We start from the raw sequence: 23,187 nt of genomic DNA on the forward strand, positions 1-23,187 counted from the left end.
AGGCTTGAAATCTTTTGCAGGAGCCCAGGGCTTGGTCATTCACTGCTCTGCGTTCAGGCCTGCTCTTTGGGAAGGTATTCAAGAACAGTCTAAGATGCTGACTGAAGAAAAAAACAGTGGCAGTCTAGTGGGACAAGGGTTTAGGATTTGGGATGAAAGGAAAGTGGCTGTGATTGGGTCACATTCAAACATCGAGACTGTTGGTTCCTGCCTGGCATTCTCCCTCCCATCCCTCCCCTCCTCTGCCTCCCCTGCCGTAGCCTCTCTGGGTCTCTGCAGAAGCCTCGCTGTTCCTCACGGTTCTGCTTCGTCCTGAGTGCCCCCACGAGCCTCTCTGTGGTTCCCCATTGTCCGCAGAGGCAGCTGCTCTGGCCGGCCCCGTCCTCCAGCCCTCGTCTCCTGTTCAGGGCCACCCATGCTCTGGGTCACGCCTCACCTTTTCCTAAACACCCTATGCTGGACTTCCAGGCCGGGCTCCAGTGCTGCATCCTTCAAGCTGCCTCCCGAGATCAACCTGGCTAGAAGCAGTCTCCACTGCCTCTGAGCTCCCAGAGCACCCTTTTCTCTTTTCCGGCATTTAATCAGAGCTCTTGATGGAAACGTCTCATCCCTCTAGCAAGACTTGTTAGTCTTTGAGCAGGACTGTCTCTTGGTGGCATCCACACTGACCGCCTTCCAGATGCTAGCACAGTAACACCGTGTGCCTGTCATCTCTGCAGTGTCACTGAATGAAGGCCAACCAAAGACAAGCAGCTTCCTCTGGGGTGCCCCTCCTTGCAAAAGTGACTCCAGCCCCTGGCTTACAAGCTCCAGCATCCAGCGAGGACACCCCCTTCAGTTCTCCACCCACCACAAGAGCTTGTCACTCTCCGGGGTGGTCCGCTGGAAAAGAAGGCAGAGCTAGAAGGCAAAGACGGTGGCTTTGGAGCGGGCATCGTGCCATGCTCAGCAGGACTCAGCAGCATGGCCACCCAGGTCAGGGAAATTCTGGCTTAAGTGTGCTCAGACAGTTCAGCGCAGAGGGCCCTGAGACTACCCCAGGCCAAAGTTCTGAAATTCAACCCTCCCAGGCTTATTGGAGGATGGGGTCCTTGTTTGGGGGTTTGTTTTGTTTCACTGGTTGGTTGTAATGCCGATTAACACCCCCACAGACCTAGTGTTCTACAGAACACGGTTCTGGAAATCCGTAGGGGCATCCCCATGATTCGGGGAGGTAAAACTGACATTTAGTGGGTGGGACTGAGGATGCCGAAGGAGGGTTCGGCCCAGCGAAGGGGCATCCTTGGGCCCTGTGGCGTGTTTGGGAAATATTTATCCGAGGAGCCCCTTTCATGGGTGATGTTCAGTGACACTGATAGTGGGGGAGTCTTCAGTGGCTGGCCAGTGGCCGAGGCTCAGCGAGGATAACAGTGCCACTAGAAATATGACCATATCTTGGATTGTATGACTGCATTTCCTTACTAACCTGGAATATTCACATTGAAAAACTTGAAGAGCAAGCAAGAATTTTATTTCAAAAATCCTATGGAAACCTAGACATTCTCTTGGGCTAGGTCTTCAGTCCTTTCTGGACCCAATGCTCTTCTTTTTGGAACAGTCTCCCCACCTACTGTATACTCCATGTCCCCACAGAGCTCCACAGCGCCCCGTGGTGGCCAGTGTCACCCCCTCGCTAGGAATCCACACGTAGCCTCAGGCTGGCTGACTCAGCCTCTTAGTGACTTTTACATGAAACCTATTTATCCAATCTGTTGAGAAACTGCAGTGTCCGCCACCGTCCACAGAAACCCCAAGGTGGAGAAATGCGTTAAAAGGAGTAGAAAACGGACCGGGAAAGAAGGGCAGCAGCTGGGGATGAAATGCAGCAACTCTCACCCCAGCCTTCGCCATCGGCACAGAATTCAGAGGCCAAAGCTGTGTGGGCCCAGCTCCTGCATTCCCCTGATTATTATTTATTTGCAGAGTGCCCACGGGGCACCTGGTACCACGCAGCGCTCCTTAAACAGGCAGGCCCCAGCTTTGCCAGGAGGACCTTCCCCGCTGTGGCTCTGCACCCAGGGATTTGCATATTGTTGCAACATTGTGACAGGCTTCTCTCCTGCCTGGTGCTGGAGAGCTTAAAAGTCACTATGAAGGATAAAAAATAATTATATGACTTGCATAAAGCCTTTGTGTGGGAAGGGTAGTATTAGCTACTACATTTAATTATTTAATGTAGAAAATTATTCACACTGTGTAAAAAAGCCCGGTGGGAAAGTACACTGTGGTTTCCGTCCCCGGCCCTGCCACAGGGAAAGAAACTGGAACACGCCGGGCTGGTAGGAAGAAGAGGGATTCCCAGACCTACCAGGTGCGTCGGCGGTAACCCAACCCACTGAAGCCCAAGGTGCTGCCAGTGCTTCTGGCCCTGCGCTGGGCCAGCCTGACTTAGAGGCAGGAAGGACCTTCTCTGACACAGAGGCTGTGGGTGTGCAGGAAGGTAGCCTCTCAGCAAGAACTCCAACAACGACAGTAATAGTAGCAACTGCAGCAACCAGTCAGCACTTTCTCAGTGCCAGACAGGGCAGGTATGAACTCATATCATTCTCACAAAGCCCTACGAGGGGGCCAGGCACAGTGGCTCACACCTGTAATCCCAGCACTTTGGGAGGCCGAGGCCAGAGAGCCATTTGAGCCCAGGAGTTCCAGACCACCCTGGGCAAGACCCTATCTCTACAAAAAAAAAAAAAAAAATTCTATTTTTTAATTAGTCAGGTACAGTGGCACACACCCGTAGTCCCAGCTCCTTGGGAGGCTGAGACAAGAGGATCTCTTGTGCCCAGGAGGTGGAGGCTGCAATGAAATATTATTGCAACACTGCACTCCAGCCTGGATGACAGAGTTAAACCCTGTCTCTAAAAATAAAATAAAATGAAAAACCTACAAGGGCAAGTACTCTGGTTATTCCCATGCTGCAGGTAGGGAAGCTGAGGCAGAGAGGTTAGGTAACCTGCCTGCACAACCCGAGGCTCACTGTGGAAAGTGAAGGCAGTCTATCATTTTATTCACAGCTTGTTCAAGAGTGTGGATGCAGGTTGCTGGCCAGATCCCCTGGCAGAGGAGCACTGGCCCGCTAAGTTAGAGATGCCAAAGGGCGGGGGTGATAGGATGGGCTGTGGGAGCTTTCCGAGAGTGCTGAGCAGGAAGGGACCTCTCTGATCAGGGTTTGGAAAGCTCTGTCCATGGCCTTGGTCCCCTGGATTGGACTGGAAGGAGTTCTAGGCAGGCAGGAGGTTTTGAGGGCTGCCACAGATCCAAGCCCTCCTGCAGCAAAGGGGAGATTGCTCATCCTTATTCCAGCCACACCTGATGCTACTTGTGTCTTGCCTTCCTTTCCTCAGAGTGCATGGTTGGTGCTGTTCATTTGAGCTTAAAGTTGCCGGTGTGCATGGCCGTGTGTCTGCCCAGCCTTGCCCTTCTCCAAGGAGGCGTTGATTCAGCACCCTAGTCCTGAAGGCACCTTTGCAGAAAACAGCTCATTTATTCCAGCATGAGTAGTGCGAGGCAGCTGTTGGGATCCCCCAATCTACCCAGGTGCAAACTGAGGCAGAAAAAGAGCCTCCTGAGGCCCCCAAAGGGAGCTTAACCAATAACCCCATATTTTCATCTGCTCCCGGCGGGGAAGATGGCAGGCTTCAGGAGGGCTGATTCATGTTTGTATGCCCAAGCCTTGCTTAGTTACAGACCTCTAGTAAGTGCTTATTATGTGTTGATGAGATAAATAAATGAATGAGTAAATAAATGGACGAAGGCCTTCAAAAATGTCCTGGGGAGGAAAAGCCTTAATTCCAAAGAAAAATGGGAGCAGAAAGTGTCCAGTTAAAAGTCTGCATTTTCAGGAGTGTGTGTTCCTCCTGCAAATAGGAGAGCAGCCCCCCTCGCCTCCACCCACCTGGGGTCCTCTCATGAGGCAGGCACCCAGCCCTCTGCCCACTCCTGCCCTTAGTCCAAGTAGGTCTCAAGCTGGCTGTGCAGAGTGTGTCTTGGGGTGCTTCTGAATTAACACATCACAGGATGGGAGCTGACAGAGGGGGGCAGAAATCCCCACCTCCTCCCAGGCTGCTGGCAGCTCTGTGCTCCAGTTATGCCTTCTCCATTAGGCGCCACTAATTTCCATGATTACTGTTATGTCTAAATGGCATCCTGGTGTAATACAATTTATATTATCTCTGCTTGGTGTCGGTTACCATTGTTTTCCTGATATTCAATGGGATCAACTCTGCATAGACACATAGACACGCACTGAGACTTCACTGCCACCACCGCCAGCTGCCAGTGGGACCCAGCTCCTCTCCCCGGTTCATTCAGCTCTCATTTCTGGGACCCAGAAATGATCAGTGTTTCCAGGAACTGGGCACGGCTCCCTCCCTCACAGCCACCTCTGCCCAGCCCCCTGCCTGGCGCACCTGCGCTCTCTCCAGTGCTTGCTCACTCAAGCAGGACCTCTGCTCTCCTGCAAGGACCCCCTTCCCTAGGTCTGGTGAAGCCATCTGTTGCTCCTCCCTCAGCCCCGCCCCACCTTGGCAGCCTCCAGCTGCTTGCTGACTGATGTTCCTAACCCTGTCTGCAGGGGCCCTTCAGAGGACCCTTTGTCCTTTTCCACTCTCCGTCTCAATCTCAGAAGCCCCACTTCTAATCCAGCCCGGAAGTCCTGCAGCGCCCCCAGCCAGCGCGCTCCGTGCCCCGTGTGTCCTAGGAGGGGAAACCAGGTGTTCAGAGTCAGCTTCCCCACAGGGCCGGGGCACTCAGGAGCTGGCTGCCTCCCCTATGTTTCTTTGGGCAGATAAGGAAGGCAGGCAGGAAGGAACAGAGAAGAGAAATGAGTTACAGCAGTGACAGCACCTCTGCCCTCCAAATGCCGAAGACTGACAGCACCACCCCAGGCGAGGAGTGAAAGGTGTGCGCAATTCCTCATGGACGCCTTCTTGCCGCCAGCCTGATGGAAAGCTGGTGCTGCCTCTGAGGAGATGGCAGGGTGGCCTGTGCTCTGGGCAGAGAAGAAGCTAAGGATCCGGAATTCAAAGGCAAAGGCATGCACCCATCACCGCTTCAACAGTAGTCCCCTCGCAGCTCTCCTGTAGCAGAGACAGAAAACGGGGCCCCTGCCGCCTCCCCTCTCAATTAAAGAAGAGTGGCTATGCCTTCCTCGGTGGGAAGAGTGCTTCCTAAGAACCTAGCAGTTCATTGTCTACATGACCTCCAGTCTTACAAAATGCAGCTGTGACAGCCTGCACCCTGTCACCAATCTCAAACGGTATCAGCCAGATTTCATTCAGGAGAGTTTGAATACTAGTGACCTGGAGGATGGGCAGAAAAGGCCTGAGAGACAGACTAAAGGAAAACTCAAGATTCCAGAACCTTCAGCTTCCTCCTTCCTCTTTTCACACACCTAGGCTTTGTCCCCCTGGTGTTTAGTCCCACACCCAAAATAGAACCTGTGACTCCTACCTCACTAGGCAGAGCAATGCTGCTAAATAATGACAGTGGCTGACCGGGCACGGTGGCTCACAGCTGTAATCCTAACACTTTGGAGGGCGGAGACAGGAGGATCACTTGAGGCCAGGAGTTCTAGACCAGCCTGGGCAACGTAGCAAGACCTCATCTCCCCAAAAAGTTAAACAATTAGAGGGGCGTAATACTTGGGAGGCTGAAGAGTTTGAGACCACAGTGAGCTATGCTCATACCACTGCACTCCAGCTGGGGCAACAGAGAGACCCTGGCTTTAAAGTGAATACTTTTTTAGAAAGGTAGAAATTCAAAGATTTTGGTCATTAGAGGGCCAGCCATCCTCTCTCTGGAACATTCACACATCCAGAACACCTATTCCTGAGGAGGCCAGATAGAGTCGATATAAAGAATAGATATTAAAGGATTTTTTCAAAATACTTTCCCAGGTATTGGTCCTCACATTAACCCTATGCAAGACATAGGGCTGGTGCTAGTGTGGTTAATTATCAGATTATGATTGCCTCCCTTCCAGAAAGCTCAATCTCCAGCCGACCAGTGATGATGAGATTCTTGAAATGGCCCTTGAAGCTGTAATGAGGTGGAAGCCCCTGGACTCTGGACTCCGGTTACTTCTTGTTGTTAAGCGATTGCAAACAGAGGGCTTGGGAAGTGCGCCTCCAGTTGGCAAGAGGCCCACGATTTCTTATATAGGTAGTCATCCCATCCCTTTTCCACTGGGAGTTGGGCGTGTCTTGTCCCCAAAAAGCAGAGAACACCCGGAGGCAGGCATTTTCCAGCCAGGAAGTACCACTGGACCATGGCCCCACAGTTAAGACACAGTATCTGGGACCAGAAGAAAGCAATGAAACGTCAGGACACACAGGCCTTGTGGGTGGGAGCAGGAGAAACGGCAAGTTCTGAGTGCTTTGGATGCATGGTCTCCTCTCACCCTCACCTCAGCTCTGTGCTTTATCCCATGTTCTAGGTGTGGAAACAGTGGCATAGGGAAGTTAAGGTATTTGTTCAAGGCTACCCAGCTAGTCAGTGGCAGAGGTAGTGTCTGAACCCAGATCTGCCTCCAGAGATCCTGCTTTTAACCAGTATGCAGCCTCTTTCGACTTGGCATATCTCCAACAATGGAGCCAAATCAGGGCGTGGATAACCAAAATGGAAGAAAATCCACAGTTCCTGTGCGTGGGAAATGCATCCCTTGATGCTTTTGCAGCAGTTGTTCCTCCCCAGCAATGACTTTCTGATGTCAGTATCAATTTGGTGTCCATTTTCTCAGCCCAGGCCTATCAGTGAGTGGAGGTGCTGCGGCACTCAGGCCTGGGTACTGGGAGCCTGGGGTGCACCCAGGATCTGCCCTGGGATGGCCAGAGGAGAGGCCCATCTTAGGAACACATCTCCAGAGTGGGAGTTGGAAGGGAGAAATCCACTCAACCTGTGGGACTGGGGGATGGCAAGGGCAAGGCTTCCAGCTGTAAAACCACTTTCCCTTCCGGGCAGCCCGCCCCGCGTGGCTCTGAGGAGCTGGACGGTAAGAGGTTTGGTTTGCCACTTCAAGGAGAGCCAGGGAAACCCTTTCTCCAACCCCTTACTTCTCAACCATTTGGGACACAGTCACCAGAGAAATAAGGGGCAGCAGGTATAACCAGGCTCTGGGTCAGACTGAGTTTGTAAGACGTGTATGATTTTTTTCCCACCCTCCCTTCCCCATGACAGCCTTAAAACCCCTATTACTAATGGTTTCCAGCAACCAAGGGGGTGGCAAAAACAGAAAGAAGAGAGAGGAGACAGCATCAGGCCCTTACACTCCAGAGAGCGTTGGGAAAAGTAGTCCTCCTAGGACCCAACCACCTGGGGACTTGGGGACCAGCAGGGAGGACCTGGGCCTTGTTTCTGGGCAGGGTGTGGTCCAGGTGGGAGGAAGGGGCTGTTGAAATAGTGGGAGGAGGGGACAAAGGGACAATGGGGATGGAGGCCCGAAAGCTGGACCTGAAACTGTCTTCATGGTCCAGCTGGAGGACTGAGGGGCTCTGGGCACCAAGGGCAGGACGGTGGGAGGATGGGTCAGGGTGAAGAGCTGCCTCTTAAAGGGACCCTGTTTGCCCGCTAGACATGTGCCCTCACCCGCTGCATTCCAGCTCTGCGGAAATCCCCCAGGGCTGGGTGCACAGGAGCTCTTGGCAACAAGGAACCTGGTTGGTTTCTGCAGCCCCCCAGGTAGTGTGCCACCAAACAGAGATGTCAGTCTAAAGCCTGCAGGAGCACAGCCTGCTGAGGGCAAGTGTGAGGCACGAGGCATTAACTCCAACAGAGCCCAGCCAATGCCAGTCCAGTGGAGCCATGGGTGGAGGGGGGCTGTGGTCAAGAAGGAGGGGGCTGTGCCTTCTGTCTGCACATGTACGAAGAAATCCGGGAGAAACGGTGACCAGGGGTGCACAGCCAGGCGGTTGACAGGGTTCCCTTAGGTCTCAGCCCTTCACCCTTGTGCGCCCGCTGATTAACTGTGTGTGTTTCTCTGGTTTTCAACACCAAACCTTTGCTCTGTTCTGTCCATTTCTTCCTTTTCCTTTCTCCATCTCAGAGGTGTTGCAGACCAAGGCCAACTTACCCATTTTGTTTCAGGTCTCTCTGGTGGACGAAGATTCCAACCCACCCTCCTTTCTTGAGCACTGACACTCACCCCATCCTCTCTCTCTCCTCCTGCTCCCACACCCAGATAATGTTTTCTTGCACGTTTTCTAGGCTGATGCAGAGAATTCCTGGATTCTGCTCTTGTTCTTGTTTCTCTCGCTTCTCTTCCTTGACTTCCCTGCCCTTCCCTTCTGAAACAGCTCAACCCACAAAGACGGTATTCGTATCGAGAGGGCCGCCCAGTGTTTTCTGAAATCTAATTTTAAGACGTATGCATAGCTGTAGTTCATCTGGGGTCTTCACTCTTTATTTCCCTCTCCCCAAAATCACTATTCTCCTTTTGCCCTGTGAATGATATCCGAGAACCCGAGAGCAAATTGGTTATTTCCTGCTCATAGCACGTGACTTAAATGGGAGAAAGAGGTGCCTCTGCCTCATAGGCTCCACTATATTCAGAAAAATATCCTGGGAAGCCAACAAGGAAGCCCTGATTTGAAGCTGACCCTCACCTCACCCATGCCCTGGTCAGCTAATCTCTGCTTCCCCCATCCTGGCTGTCCGGAGTCTCTGTGGTGGTGTTTCTGTTTTCTTTTGGCAGAAATGCCTGGGAACCGAAAGGCCCCTTTCCCTGTGACCTGACCTCCCACGCTAAGAATAACAGCCCCAGGACAGCATGTCTTTCGGTCCCTCTGGAAAGAAGGCATGGCTGGGAAGTGGGAAGTTAAGAGAGCTGAATAGAGCTGGGAGGAAAGGGAAGAACACAGATTCTTGGCTTTGTGAGTAAAAAATAAAGAGGAAAAGTTGGCAGCCTTCAAGTGAGCTGGGGAGAGATCTGGGAACCTCTCGGAGGATGCTTCATGCTTTCATACCCCGTCCGACCTCTAGAATTCCACCTCCTGGAAGCCCAGAGGGCAGGAAAATGCTGGTCCCAGTGAAAAAATGTGGCCAGCCCTGTCTTGTCCCCTTTGCAGACCATATCTAAACTAAAGGCGTAAATGTTTTTACTTAAAGAAAACAAATGTCTGTAGTACTTGGTCCTTCCTCCTCTACCCATGGGGAACATGACTGCCTGTAGCTGGGGGTCTATGTCCCCCGTTCGGTCACAGAACATTGCTCTGCAGGCTCCTACACCTCTCACACCCAAGAAATCCATCTGCTAAAAAGTCCACTCATCCAGGACACCAGGGGTCCTATAGGGCCTCTGGGACAGCCCATTCCTTGGTTGACCAGTTGTCCAAGTACATGAAAAAAGTCTTTTAAGAACATTCATCCCTTCTCTTCTCCAAATATGGTGAAAAATAAAATCCATAGCTACAGAATCAAGTAGTAAAGTCAGAACATGGGTCTTCCCCTTCTGTGCCAGAATCTCTCCTTTAGGGCACCACTGCTTTCATCCCCTTCTAGGCAGCCAGCCTCCCCCAACCCACCAGCCTGTCCCCAGCAAACCCATCCTCAGGAAAGGCTTTGATCACCGCATGCCCTCTGAGTCGCATTTGCATTCAGCAGGACCCTACCTCAAAATGACCATGAAAGAACCTGGGGAGGTGCTTAGAAAGCCTCAGAAAGCCCTCTCAAGAGCCACATAACCCACTCCCAGAGTAGGAGCCCAGCCTTGCCTCTGTCTCCTTCCCCTTAGGAAGTCTTTGCCAGGGTTGGAACTGTCCCTAGAAACACTGGGCACCCAGTGCAGGAACTAGGGTTACCCTGATTTGATTTGCAAAACTTGCACTTATTATGGATCTTATTTTAACAATTTGGTCCTTCTTTTATTTTTGAGCTTTATATGAGTCACTTCTCAGCCCAGATAACCTGCCACCCTGCGGCCCACACTGATGGCTGTGGTTTTCAAAGCCTTTTTCATCCCCAGCTTCACACATAGGACTGAGCCCATTACCCTCTGAGGGGTCACACACCTGTGTTCCCTCCGTCCAGATGGGCCCTTCTGCTAGAAGAGGACTGGGGGTGAAGGAGATGCTCAGCGTGGACTGAAAAGAGAGCATAGTAGCCACATCCTGTCCCCTGGTGACTTGCACTGCACCACCCCCACACCCACTCCTGCCCCTGGTGGGAAGTGGACAGGGCCTCTGTGGAGAAGGGGTAGGGTGGGTGGATCTGTAGGATGGGGCCGTGTGACGGAGGGAATGTGGGCAGTAGGGTTAGTGTCACCTCCCTGCTGCTCCTTCCCTGCTGGTGCTCCTGGGCTCCTGGGCTCCTGGCCATGGTGAGGGCGTCCGGAACTCCAGAGGCAACACGGAGGTGCCTGGACGATGATTCTGATGGTGGTGTTGCTCTGTTCTTGTCTGTCTAATATTCCTTTTTAATCCCCATCCTGCCTGCCCTCCCTTATGTAGGGTTACTTTAGTGATCCCTGGAATGTTTTTGACTTCCTCATCGTAATTGGCAGCATAATTGACGTCATTCTCAGTGAGACTAATGTGAGTATTACTCTGCCCTCCCCAGGAAACCTCCTCATTCCTCCTTCTCTGCCTCCTCTATTTCTCTCTCTCTCTCTCACTCTCTCTGTTTACCTTCTTTTATTTTTTTTTTTAATTTCCTGTTTTTACCCGCCTCCAGTCATGCCTTTTATTGAACCTGCCGTCGTCCTGTGGGGAAAAAAAGTGGGAGCTTCTCCTCCTTTTTTTCCATTTACCTCAGCTCTGCCCGGTGGTGCCGGGCTGGGGCGTGGAGCTGAGCAGAGGGAGTGGCGGTGCAGGGGACACACCGCCCGGCTCCCCGGGGCGGCCACAGCCCCACGCCACCTTTGAACTAACCCAGCTTTTGTCAGGCCTCTGCACCCTGCGAAAACCAGGTTATCCAGGTTTGAGCCGCCAGAACTGTAGAGTGGTAAGAGAGTGTTTAATATGCCCACGTAACCTCTTTCTTTTCTCATTTTTTTTCTCTTCTCTCCCTTTTTCCATGCCTTTTTTTTTTTTTTTTTTTTTTCATTTTTCCTCTTCCCTTTTGTTTTGTTTTTCTCCTTTGTTGTTGGTTTTTTTTTCTTCTCTCTCTCTCTCTCTCTCTTCTCGGCTTCTCTGCCCCATGCAGCACTATTTCTGTGATGCATGGAATACATTTGACGCCTTGATTGTTGTGGGTAGCATTGTTGATATAGCAATCACCGAGGTAAACGTAAGTACATGGCGTCTGTACCTAACTGTCCGTGCCTGCTCTAACACTCATTTGTCTTTCCCCGGTTTTTTCCTTCATTTTATTTCCTCTCCCCACCTTCTTATTTTTATTTCTTTTTTTTTTTTTTTCTAATTTGTTTGTTTCAATTGGTTTGAAGGTTTTTTTTTTCCTTGTTGCTTTATTTTGAAAAAAAAATTTTTTTAACTTTGGAACGCATTAGGCCTTTCCCTTTTCTGTTAAGTTCTGATTGCTGCATCCTCTCTCTCTCCCGTACAATCAGCCTGGCATGAGTCACACTGTATTGGAGGAAGCAGCTCTGGGAGCCGTGGAGTGAGAACATGAGGGGATGTTTGCCACTCTGGGCAGCTGCTGGGGCAGGGACCCAAACCTCTTCTGACCTCCACCTTCTCCTCCAGCCACTGCCTTCCCTACTCTCTCCTTTCCCTCCCCACAGCATCTTAGAAGAGAGCTCTCTCAAAGTAGAATACCCTGCGTTAAGGCTAAGACTCAGCCTACATAGTCAGCCATAGCCCACCCTCACCCAAGGACCACCCATCATCTTGGGTTGAACGGCCTGTGTTTCCATTTAACATCAGCAGCCCACGCAGGCATCCAGGTCCCTGCAGGCTGGTTTGGAAGAGGAATGAGAAGAGGAGAACCAGTCATGTCTGGACTCTTCTCTAGAAGTAGTGGGTGACCTACTGAGAGCTGCTCTGGGTGGACCTTTCCTCCTATTTGCTGTGGAACCAGGCCCCATGTGAGCGCCTCCCTCCCACATGCACCTGCCACCCCTGCCCTTGACCCCTGACCTCTCACACCCTTGCCTCTGGCTCCCTAGCCTCAGACAGAACCCCAGCCTCTGTAAGGCCTCCTGCCACCTCCTTCTCCCAAGAGGTGCCTCCTCCTATACAGTTCCTATCAGTTCCTGCACATGTCTTTTCTGTTACCTGGCATGTTTAAATCTCTCTTTATCTATAGGCAAGCCTTCTTGCGGTCAGTCTTTAACATGTGTTGTTTAATTTTTTTGTCATTATTTTTACTTAATTAAGAGACTTGGTAATGTTTGCATAGACTTTTGATGCACTGAACCATTGAATAACAGCACAGAGCAGATGCTTTAGAGTTTTGATCTAAGATGTTTGGAACTACCCAGCCCACCACCCCCAGCTCCTCCATGCACCCTTACTCCCCTCTCCACTCCATCTTTTGCTCCCGGTCAGTTACACTGCCATGTTACTTTGCCTGCCAGATTCTTCCAGATTAGAAGTCCCTGTCTGCTCCTCTTCCAGCAGATGGACTTTGGAAAGCGGTTATTACACTTGTCCTATGTCCCCCACCGTAGCCTGGTGCCCCAACCCTGCTCACACTATAGCTCCAGAGACCATGGCCCATCTGTCTCCCTGTGTCTCTGAGAACTGTCTTTGTCCCGTGTGTGTATGTGTGTATATGTGAGTGCATGTCTGAGTGTGTGTGTGCACGCACGCATGTGTGTATGTGTGTGAGTGTATGTGTGTATGTGCACTCTCTTTTAACTTCTCCCAGTAAATCGTCAGATCATTTTTTAAATCAATCTTCCTCCTCATGCTCTGAGACTCCCCTCCACTTTCTGAATGGACTTCAGTTTTGCAGCTGGATGAGCTCCAAGTTGCTGTTCCCACTCATGCACATAAAGGCCAGAGCTTCTGTGCCCAGAGCTTGTGCCATGCAGTGCTCAGCCCTGGCAGACACTGCAGGGAGAGAAACAGGAAAGACAGGACAGCAGTGGGCTCTGCCCTCAGGAGGTTTCCTTTCCAGACAGCAGTGCAGAGCCACACAAAAATCTATGTAGAGGAGCCGAGAGCCCCACAGCAGGAAAGCGCAGAAGGGTGGCTGTAAGCTGCCCCCTTTTGCAGAGGCCCCACTGCAGCTGCTCCAGGGGTCCTGTGGGTTCTTCCTACAGTCGGTAAGGCCCCTATCACTCAGTCTGCCATTTTCTCCCAAACTATTCACGTCTTTAAAGAAAAAGAAAAAACAACAAAAAAGCATTTTCTATAAAATTTATACAGAAAAGGGGGCTCTGTTGGGAGTAGGGAGGGGGCCTGGAGCCATGTAGCAGCTCCTGACATCGGAATAGTGGTTTTCTATTTACAAATCACTTTGCATTTATCTGACTTAACGCTAAACTACCCTTCGACAGGTAGGAACTCTCATCCCCAATTTGCTGATGCTAAAGGTGATGATGGAGAGATTAAGTACCTTTCCAGTGCCTCAGAGTCAGCCTAGCCCTCCTGGGGCCAGCTCACTTCCTGCTAGGCCAGAATTCCTGGTTTCTGTACTCCACAATGCCTTTTGGTAAACAGAAACCTCACCTGTCCCTCCCGGTGTACTGCCACCGGCCACAGTTTACTCAGAACTTACGTTCTGTAATTGATATCTTAAATAACCACAGCGTTTTTTCCACTTTGTAAATAAGCGATAATCAGCCCCGCTGAGAGTTCCACTGCCCTGTGTCCTCCCACACTGAGATGCTCCAGCCCGAGGCACTCGTGGCTTTGAAGTCCCACTGAAGGATTGTCCGGGGACAGGGTGGCAACCGTGCATGTGACTGACAGCAAGAGGAGGTGTCCTGAGACCCGACACCTATTTCAGAGCCACTTTCTCCCTCTCCCACACAACTGATGGCTTCTGAACCAAAAGAACAAACATAACATCCCCCAAGGCAGGAAGGCGGTTTGGGAGAGGAGAAAGCTGGACTTGAAGTCAGAACACTGGCAGATTGTTGAGTCTTGCTGCTGCTTCCTGTCAGAGCGTTACCAACATGCCCAAAGACTCTGTTTTTTCATCTGTCAGAGGAATGTGGTATTTACAGCAGTGTGTTTTGAAGCTCAAATAAGAGCATCTATTTAAAAACTCTATATAAACTGGTAACGCACTGTGGAATGGGAGAAACCGTGGCACCCAAGCAAATGACATTCTTTCCAAATTTACTGCTGGTGTCACTCAGAGGGCCTAGTCTCCAACCAAGACCTTTTGGTTAGTCTAATTATAACCTACAACCCACAGTCGAGAGCCCTGTTTCCCAGATATGCTTGGACCCATAGAGCTGGCCAACAGATACAACCGGATCAAAACCAGCACACACACACATACCACGGTCCATTACTTTGAGGCCTGGAGGGGCCTGCTCTGAAAGCACAGTCCGGCTTGACCCTGTGCTCACATAGCAGCCAGTGTGAGGGATGGCAGCTTAACTGAGCAACACCGCCTATCCTCAGAGGTCACTCCCTCCCACTAGATGGTTCTGCCTGTAGGACATTAGCCCTTATGGACAGCCCCAGCATTCTCTTCCCAAGCCCATGGGATCCTTCAGAAAATCCTGCATCCCTGGGCCCTGCTCCGGGCCTTCCCAGATATTTTGAGTCATACTCTCATCACAAGACATATGTTCCCAGGGTAGTCTATTTGGAAAGAGTCTACATTGTCAGCTTCAGTGTAATCCATGAGGGCATTTTACCTGTAACCTGCCGTCTTTAACTCCTAAACCCCTCCCCAGATGCCTTCTCCACCCTAACTTTCCTCCAAATCGTCCCCACATTTACACTCCCCTCACCTTTTCTCTTTCCCAGGCTATGGGGTCCTTCCTCTCAGGAACCATCATCCATTCATTCCACAGCATTCAGAGTCTCACTTCCTATATATCAGGCACCGTTTGAGGCACCTGGGATCCATCAGTTGGCAAACCAAAAGCCCCTGCCTTCACAGATTTGCACTGTAGACGGGAATAGTCAGACAAGTCACAATGCAACAAGGACAGAAAATAAGGAACTCGTACGGTGTGTTAGAAGATGATAGACGTTTCAGGAAAAAAAGTAGCCTGATAAGGGGGCTCCAAGGTGCTGGGGAGCAGTGATGGCAGGCGCTGGTTTAAATAAGATGGGCTTCCTTAAGGAGGTGACAGTTGAACAACGTAAAGACATGAAGGAATTGAGGATTCTCCATGCGGAGATCTGGGAGAAGAGGTAGCACAGCAGGAGGAGCCAAGTTGGCTGGTGCAGACTGAGCTGGGAAAGGAGAGGCGAGGGTAGCAGAGGGGTAACTAACAGTGTCCTCATTTGGGCTTTTACTCTGAGCAAGAAGGGGATATACTGGTGGCTTTGAGCAGAGGTGTCACGTGACCTGACTCTGGTTTTTAAAGAGACCAGTCTGGCTGTCTGTAGGAGTCAACCGTGGAATCTGGAAAATCATTTGGAAGGCAAATGTGGTCATCCAGGTGGAAGATGTCCATTGCATGGAGCAAAGTTGTGGCAGTAGAAGCGGTGGAAAATGGTCAGCCCATCACTCTGTTTTGCAAACAAAATTAACAGTGTTTCCTGACAGACTGCCTGGGTGCAGGAGGAGAATTGCCCAGGAGGACTGGGAGATTTGGCCTAAGTCAGAGAAGGATGGAGCAGTTAGGCAAGGAGGCGGGCTGGAGGCGGGGCCTGTGTGAGTGAGGAAAAGCCAGAGCACGGTTTTGACGTATCTGTTAGCCCTTGGAGGGGAGATGTCAGGTGGACACACTGGTCAGAGGCCTGGGGATGGAGTCATTCACAACAAGATGGTACCCAAAGCCCTGGCACTAGAGAAGAAGAAGCGACAAGAGGCAGGAGAGTGGAGAGGCCTGGGCCAGGGCCTCTGGTGCGAGGAGATCAGGACCCGCCAACTTCTGTTCATCTGGGAGATGCCTCTGAACAACTGCCAGATGTCACAAGAGGACTGTCTTCAGGCCCCCTCATGCGGTCATGCTGAATTCTGCCTCAGTATCTGAGCCATGGGCCCCTGCCCTTTTCCTCCCAGTGCATCACCTGGGTCTAAATCCAAGCTTTTCTTCCTCTGTAGCCGGGGAGATAAGAGTGCAACGTCCTGCTGCTCTGAGGAAGCCTCTTGGTCTTCCTCGGTGCTTGGGTCTGAAATCATATTTTCCTGCAGTTGTTCATGAAAGTTACTATAGCATCAAAAGCTGCTCCCTAAACATCCCAAACTGGAATTAATTTGACTGCTTGGACCAACAGCATTTCCCGACACCCTTCTTTTTCATTCTGTATTTTAAAATATACTGAACCATAGAACGTGCTGGGCAGCCTGAATTCCTGCATTATGGACATAGAGAAACATTCCCAAGTTGTGAATGAAGAAGCTTTGGTTATGCTTCCAGCTCTGGTGACTTAGAGCAATGAACTCCGTTCTCTGGGCCTCCATTTCCTTGAATGCATAAGTGAGGAGTGAGAGGTTTGGGATGGTCTCTTGCAACTCCGGCATGCAGTGATTCTGACTTGGGCATTTTCTGACAGCTGGAGGTGGACGCTTCATTGCCCCCATTGCCTTGCTGGGTTCTGAGGTGGTGTTTCCTGTCATCAGGCACCCATGGCTTCACGGGGATGATTCCTCCAGGGATGGAGTCGTCTGCATAGAGATAATCCGCAAAGCCACAGGGCTGAAGGAGAGCAAGGGAGGAGAGGCTCCCTTGGCTTTGGTGGAGCTCACGTGGAGATTCTGCAGAGAAGAGGAGCAGGAGAAAGACCTTCAGGGAGCAGAGCAGGCACAGTGAGGAGAAAGAACACTGGCCCTGGAGCTTCTGGGCACAGCCCACAGGAGGAATTGGTGAAGGCTTTGCACGATGCACAGACGTGTCCAGAGCAGGGAAATAAAGCTAAGCGAAGGTGGCAGTGGCTGTGAACATGAGGAGAAGAGGACCAACATGAGCACGACCTGATGAGCACGGACCAGGCATTGTGCCGAGGACACCATACACATGATCGGATGAAAACCGAGCGCTTGCTCTCCACATGAGGAAATCAAGGCTCAGACAGGACAAACCTCTGCCCAAGGCCACATGGTGAATGGGAGGCAAATCTTGGATTCAAACTCATTTCTGTCCAAGAATTGGCTCTTGTATTTCCACAGTGCCCGCTGGCTAAATCCCTGGGCCAGGCTGGCCTGGGCATGGCATCACTGAAGGGCAGGGCCCAGTGGTTCCTACACTCCTCATTCAGTGCCTCCTGGCAACAGGACTTGGGGTGGAGCTGTCTGACTTGACTTCTTTGTGTCGGTTGATGCTGCGGATGCTGGATCCACAAAGCCTGGGATCCCCCTGGGATGCTCAGACAGAATGCAGGCTACACCAGGATCCGTGTCTCTGGTTACAGGGACCAGAAGGCAAAGGCCAGGAGGCGTGGAGCAGCACCACTCCCTTTACCCAGTTGGCATCTGCATCTGCAGCTGAAGAAAGACGACGGGGAGCCAGAGGGAGCAAGCGGCGACAAGGCAGGGCAGGGAGTGTCCAGGGATCAGCATGTCGGGGTGCTGGTCCCAAGTCTTCCCCACCTTCAGGCCCTGAAAGCCTTTCTACTTTAGCATCTTTCCACCATAGGCCGAAAGGCACGACTTCCAGTAACTGTCACTCACTACTCCCCACAACTAGCAAGCCGGGCTCCTCTCTGAGTCTGGGTCCTGGAAGGATGGAGGAAAAGCAGTCAGTCCTGAGTCAGAGAGAGAGCTGCTTGCTACACGTCCGCCCCCTCAGGGGTGAGTCAGCTCAGCCTGCACGACTCCAGCCCTCTCTCTCGGCCTGCAACCCACAGTGCTTGCGTTGGACAGCAGGCCTGGCTCTCTCCGTCTGCCTTTGTGGCTGTAACCACGCCCACTGCCCCATGCCATGGCAGAGAAGGGGCTAGAATAGGCAAAAGAAAGGCAAGGCTGGACGGGCGTGGTGGCTCACGCCTGTAATCCTGGCACTTTGGGAGGCCGAGGCGGGCGGTCAGGAGATCGAGACCATCCTGGCAAACACGGTGAAACCCCGTCTCTACTAAAAATGCAAAAAATTAGCCGGGCATGGTGGCGGGCTCCTGTGGTCCCAGCTACTCAGGAGGCTGAGGCAGGAGAATGTCGTGAACCCGGGAGGCGGAGCTTGCAGTGAGTGGAGATCGCACCACTGCACTCCAGCCTGGGGGACAGAGCGAGACTCCGTCTCAAAAAAAAAAAAGGCAAGGCTGAGTGCCCTCCCGCCGCCCATAGTTATGATGAGGGAGGAGGGTAGAGAGATGTGGTCAGAAAGCAGATCTGTCCAAGGACATTAGGGTGTACATACCTTAGAGACCACCTAGCCCAAACCCTTATCTGTTTATTCTTCAAAGGTACCTTGAGCATCTGCTCTGTGATATTGCTTGAGGATATACTAATTTTCTAGGCGAGGACACAAAAGGCAGGAAATAGGTTACTCACGTTCACAGGTTTTCCACAGCAAGCTGACCGGAACTCCCAGTCAGTAGGGGGCTCAAGTGGGTGCTGTTGCCAGCCATTGTCTAGGTGACATTGGTGGGTGTGGCCTGAGCTGGTTCTAGGACAGATAGATTCAATCAAGCTCCGTGGTCACAGGACAGCTGGGTGGGGCAGAGCTTATCCTTGACACCTCCCTCCAGCCCCACTTCTCATTGCTGCAGCCTCCTGTTGCCCTCGGAGTCCCTTCCAGCTTCTTCCCACTTTGAGCAACACCCCCAACCCCAACAAACCTAATGCTACCAAGGTGCCTTGTTTCAGAATGAAGTGATTCCAGCACAGTAATTCGTGCTGGGTGGTAGCAGCTCAGTGAGCGGCCCTTCTAATAAATCGTCGTACCTTGAAGAGAAGGCCATGCTCCGCCTGCAGGTGGAATGTTGACTGTATCTCAGGTGAGCCTTCAGCAGTGTGACCCCTGAGTGGGGAGGATACTTTCGTGAGGTCCCTCCCCATCCTCCCTTTTCCTAGTCGCTCTTTGTAGAGCAACTAGGTTGTTTTCTACTCTGCTTAAGAGTACAGCTGGCCCTGGAGAGAGTTAGCAGAGCCACCCTCATTTTCCTAGAAGTGGGATGAAGCATCTGGCCATCAGCAGTCCCCTGGGAGGAGGCCAAAGGCCCCGGATCTCAAGGTCGAGGGCGAGGCTTGCTGTGTGAACTGGTGTGATGTTGAGGTTGAGGGGGTGGGGACAGAGAGACGGGCCTGAGAAGTGGCCCGGTGCAGGGAGTCTTCTCAAAAGCTTTGCCTTGAGAAGTACCCTGCAGGTTTGACCCAAAAGGTCCTGGGAACCTGTTTTTTTATAGGCATCCAATCTGGGTTCTTAATTCCGCTGTGTGAGATTGCCAAGGTCCTGATGCGGCTCTGACCCGTCCAGGCTCCCCTTGCCCTCTGCCTTCTGCCCCATACCGTGTCACTTTTTATTTTCCTCAGATGCTCTTTCCTTTCCTGTTCTCATCTTATCAACCCACATGTGACCCTCTATTCCCCTCCATGTTAGGGCGGAAGTTGCCTAGCACACCCCTTGCTGTGGCCAGACAGCTGATTGTACCTGACCTGACACTTCAGTGTCCGACACTTTAGTTCCTACAGGCTCAGCAACCTGCTGTTGGGGTTTTTTCCAGAAATCTTGTAAAGCAAAGGCACCTAGAAGATGCCATGAGCTGGTAGTGAGGAGACACAGGCAGGCTCAAAGATACGTAGGGTGCCTCGAGAAGCACGGCCATTTCTGTTCATGCCCATTTACTCTCATAGTTGGTGCTCCCACCCTGGAATCATCTGTTTGTTTCCTTTTTGAGTCTCTGCCCCTCCCTGCCTCACCCACTGTCTGTTTCTCTGCCTTTCTTCTCTATCCTGTGGCCTCTCCTTCTGGCATAAGGAATTCTTTGATGCAGTTGGCACTGCTGGCACACTGATTTCATTCGTTTATCCTTCATGGGCTTTTCGTTGGTGGAGGTTGGTTTGTTTGAATGACTAGATGCTGGGCTGTCCTTCCCAGGGGAAGATGAAACTCCCAGGCAATTGTGTAATCAGTCTTGTTTAGTGTGTTTCTGGCGGGTAATACCACCTTGAGAGCCATCAGGTTGCAGATGATAACAGTGAGACCCTGAGGCTTCAGCCACTTCCAGCCAGCAAACTGGTCACTGCAGCCAGCAGCACAGGGCATAGCTCTCAGCCATCCACAGCTTCGCACACAAAGCAGGAAGAGCGAAAGAGGGCCAGGAGCCGCAGCCCCATGCTGGGAGCCCGCTGCCAGTCCCCTTGGGGCCAGAGGCCCCTTGAGGGAAGTTCTTAAGGGGCATTTCAACTCAGTGTCTGTAACTCCAGACACACATGAAAGGCAGGAAAGGCCCTCTCCTTCTAGCTGGAATTCCACTTGGGAGAAACACGAAAGCCCGTGGGCTTCCGACCTTGGGGAGGTGGCCGGGGACAGAGTTCTTTCCTTGGTCCCCGTCCATTTTTAGCGTTATCCTGGTGCGTTCCCTGCCCTTTGTCTTCCTCTGCTCAGTGCTCCTCCCCCATCACTTCCGTCTCTCCATTCACACCAAACCAGAATGGGAATTCTGCTGAAAATTGCTTCCAACGACACATATCTCATTCATTTGCTCTTTTGTCTGAAAGCCACTGGCCTCTACCCTCGGCTCCTGTCTATCCCAGCTGACGTGTGTTTAACCTTCACCTCTCTTAGCAAGTACCTGTTCATTCAACTGTAGAAGTCTTGCAGTTTAAAACATGCTTTACTTTGGCCTCCTTAAAATATCTTGCCCTGCTGCCATCCCCAGTGGCTCCAAGAGTCAGCACCTCCTGACTCCTCCTGAGATAATATGTTTCTTCTGGTGGGAAGGGGAGATAAAAGGATTATGAGGACCCACATACACACCCTTAACCTACACCTGCTGGCTCCTGACCATGAAGTTGGCGTCAGATGTCTCTAGCAGCTCCTGACCCCTGCCATTCCCAGCTCTCTCTGTGCACCAGCCTGACCCACCTCCTCCCAACCTAGATTAACTCCAAGGTCTCTCTCTCAAAAGCCCACCCCTTGGTCTTCCTCCACACCATGACACCCCCCAACAGAACCAGCTGTTGTGTCTTGCAGATCAAATTGAGATTAGAGGTAGTACAAGCAGAGAAGTGGAGCATGGGGAGGGGGTACCAGCTGGATCGAGACCTTCACGTGGCTTGGAATGAAATTTATATCAGATCCACCTCCCTAAGTTCTGGACAAGACATTTAAAAAAATACAACAAGGGTTCTGTAGCAGGACCACGATTTAGAGACTCACAATCCCATGACATTACTTTTGACATCTGTTTCAGAGGTGCGTGGAATCTCAGTGACACTGAGGTCATAGCGTTATTTCAATGGCAGCCATTGGAATTGGACGGTCCTTTTCTGTAGGGCCAAGAGCCAGCCTTCCCTGGAGGAGATCAGAGGTCATCTGCACCTTTCAAAATCAGCCTGCCAAGGAGAATGCAGCCATGGCTTATGCCCCCTTCACAATGCTCCCTGGCCGCCTGACCACAGGAGAGTGTGGTGGAGGACAGCTGGGCTGGGTATTCCAGCCTAGAGATCTACTGCTCAGCCCCTGAATTTCTATAATCCTTACCCTTGGCTGTGCTTTCAAAAAATAATTATTTAAAAACTGTTTTTCACATGGTGAAAAGCTATTTTTCAATTACCTTTTAAGTCTCCAGAGAGACCATGTAATGTGGCAACCAGGAAACTCATCCCGCGGCCACCCACACCATCCTGGTGGGAAAATCCTCCACCTGGGAGGATCCTGTCTCTGCTGGCCTCTGACATTCCCTGACTATCACCCCTCAGCATCCTAAATGTGGCCTAGACCTGGCATTCCGATGAAAATAAGTACACAGTGACTGCCTTCCAGAAACAAAGACTTCATCCACTGAGGTGTTACTTCTCATTTGACCCTGAGCTTAATTCAGAAAGACGGCTTTCCAGAGACCTCCTCTCATTAGCTGCCCTGCACCGCTCCTCTCCTCAATGCCACTTCTGCCAAACCAAGGCAATCTGCATAAGCATACTGAAGGAAGGAAATCGGCTCTCCTTTCTATTTGCCCTGAGCCTGTTATCTGGAACCACTAACCAGAGCTCTCTCTCTCTGAAAACGCCCGACCTCTGCCTCAGATACGGAGTAATAACCTCATTTCATTTATATCAATTACGTGAAAAAATTAAGTTAATTGCCCCGATATCGTGCAATCGTTGAAAATTACCAGGTCATTAGAAAACAAGGATGAAAGAGTTGGCTGCTCAGAAATTTCTCCACGCCTACCATTAGTGGAGACAGTGCCATATTAAAAATCAGCCAGAATGTTCAGGTTATGTAAGCAGCTCTGATGGCTGCTGTAAAAGGGGAATGCAGTCTCCAGGCTTGGGGGCGTATGTCTTCAGGGAATCCTACAGCCCGTTTCTTCCCCCAGAAAGACCACAGATGGAGAAACTACAAACTAACTCAAAGGCCCCGGCAGCAAATCTGGGAAGGGGTCAGAGATGAATGGCCCAAGTATTGATGGCTACCAACAAATTCTGAATTTACATGCAAAGGTAGAACTGATGCTTTGTAGTTTCTCAAGGCGCCATACTTGATATTTAAAGAGAGTGGTAAACCACAGAAACATGTCTCTGAGCTAAAAGTGCTGATCCTGGGATACCACAGATGTCCAACTCCAGCAAGTCCAATCTTTCCTTCCATCTCAGAAGGGGATTCACTTGCCAAGGGGAAAGGGTACCAAAGACCAACGATGACTTGGGTTCATGTAGGAAACGTCTAGGGCATCAGTAGACCTTGGGGGCCTTGGGGGTAGGGGCTGTGTCTTAGGCTGCTTCCTATTGCTACCATGTAGAAATCACTCAGGTGTTGCTCTCTGATTTCATCGTGAATGGTTTTTGGTTTTTGAGACCACAGACCTTGTAAACGTAGCTCCTCATATGAAAACAAGTTTGTGTGGTGTTATAGGCAACACTGTCTCAGCTAGTCAAAAATGCCCTGTGAACGGTATGGCTTAAGGCTCAAGAAAAAGTGAATCTTTGAGTCTCTAGATTCTTCCAAAGTTGGTCTCTTAGGAGAGTTGTCATTACCGGGGCGGGAGAATGCCACACATAGATCTCAGAAAGTCTTCA

At 51.3% G+C, this 23,187-nt stretch overlaps 1 protein-coding gene across 6 annotated transcripts in view; it reads left to right on the top strand.

Moving 5' to 3' along the window:
• CACNA1C (calcium voltage-gated channel subunit alpha1 C) overlaps window positions 1-23,187 on the top strand; it is a 250,474-nt gene that overhangs the window by 179,362 nt on the left and 47,925 nt on the right. For 4 of the 6 annotated variants that reach the window (XM_050747023.1, XM_050747019.1, XM_050747022.1 and 1 more), the window contains one exon: window positions 11,173-11,256. In XM_050747023.1, the coding sequence (XP_050602980.1) occupies window positions 11,173-11,256 (84 nt within the window). Of the gene's footprint in view, window positions 1-10,478; window positions 10,563-11,172; window positions 11,257-23,187 lie in introns of all 6 variants that reach the window. The other 2 variants (XM_050747020.1, XM_050747021.1) reach the window with 2 other exon arrangements.

Source organism: Macaca thibetana, chromosome 11 (assembly GCF_024542745.1).
Source record: "Macaca thibetana thibetana isolate TM-01 chromosome 11, ASM2454274v1, whole genome shotgun sequence".
NCBI lineage: Eukaryota > Metazoa > Chordata > Mammalia > Primates > Cercopithecidae > Macaca > Macaca thibetana.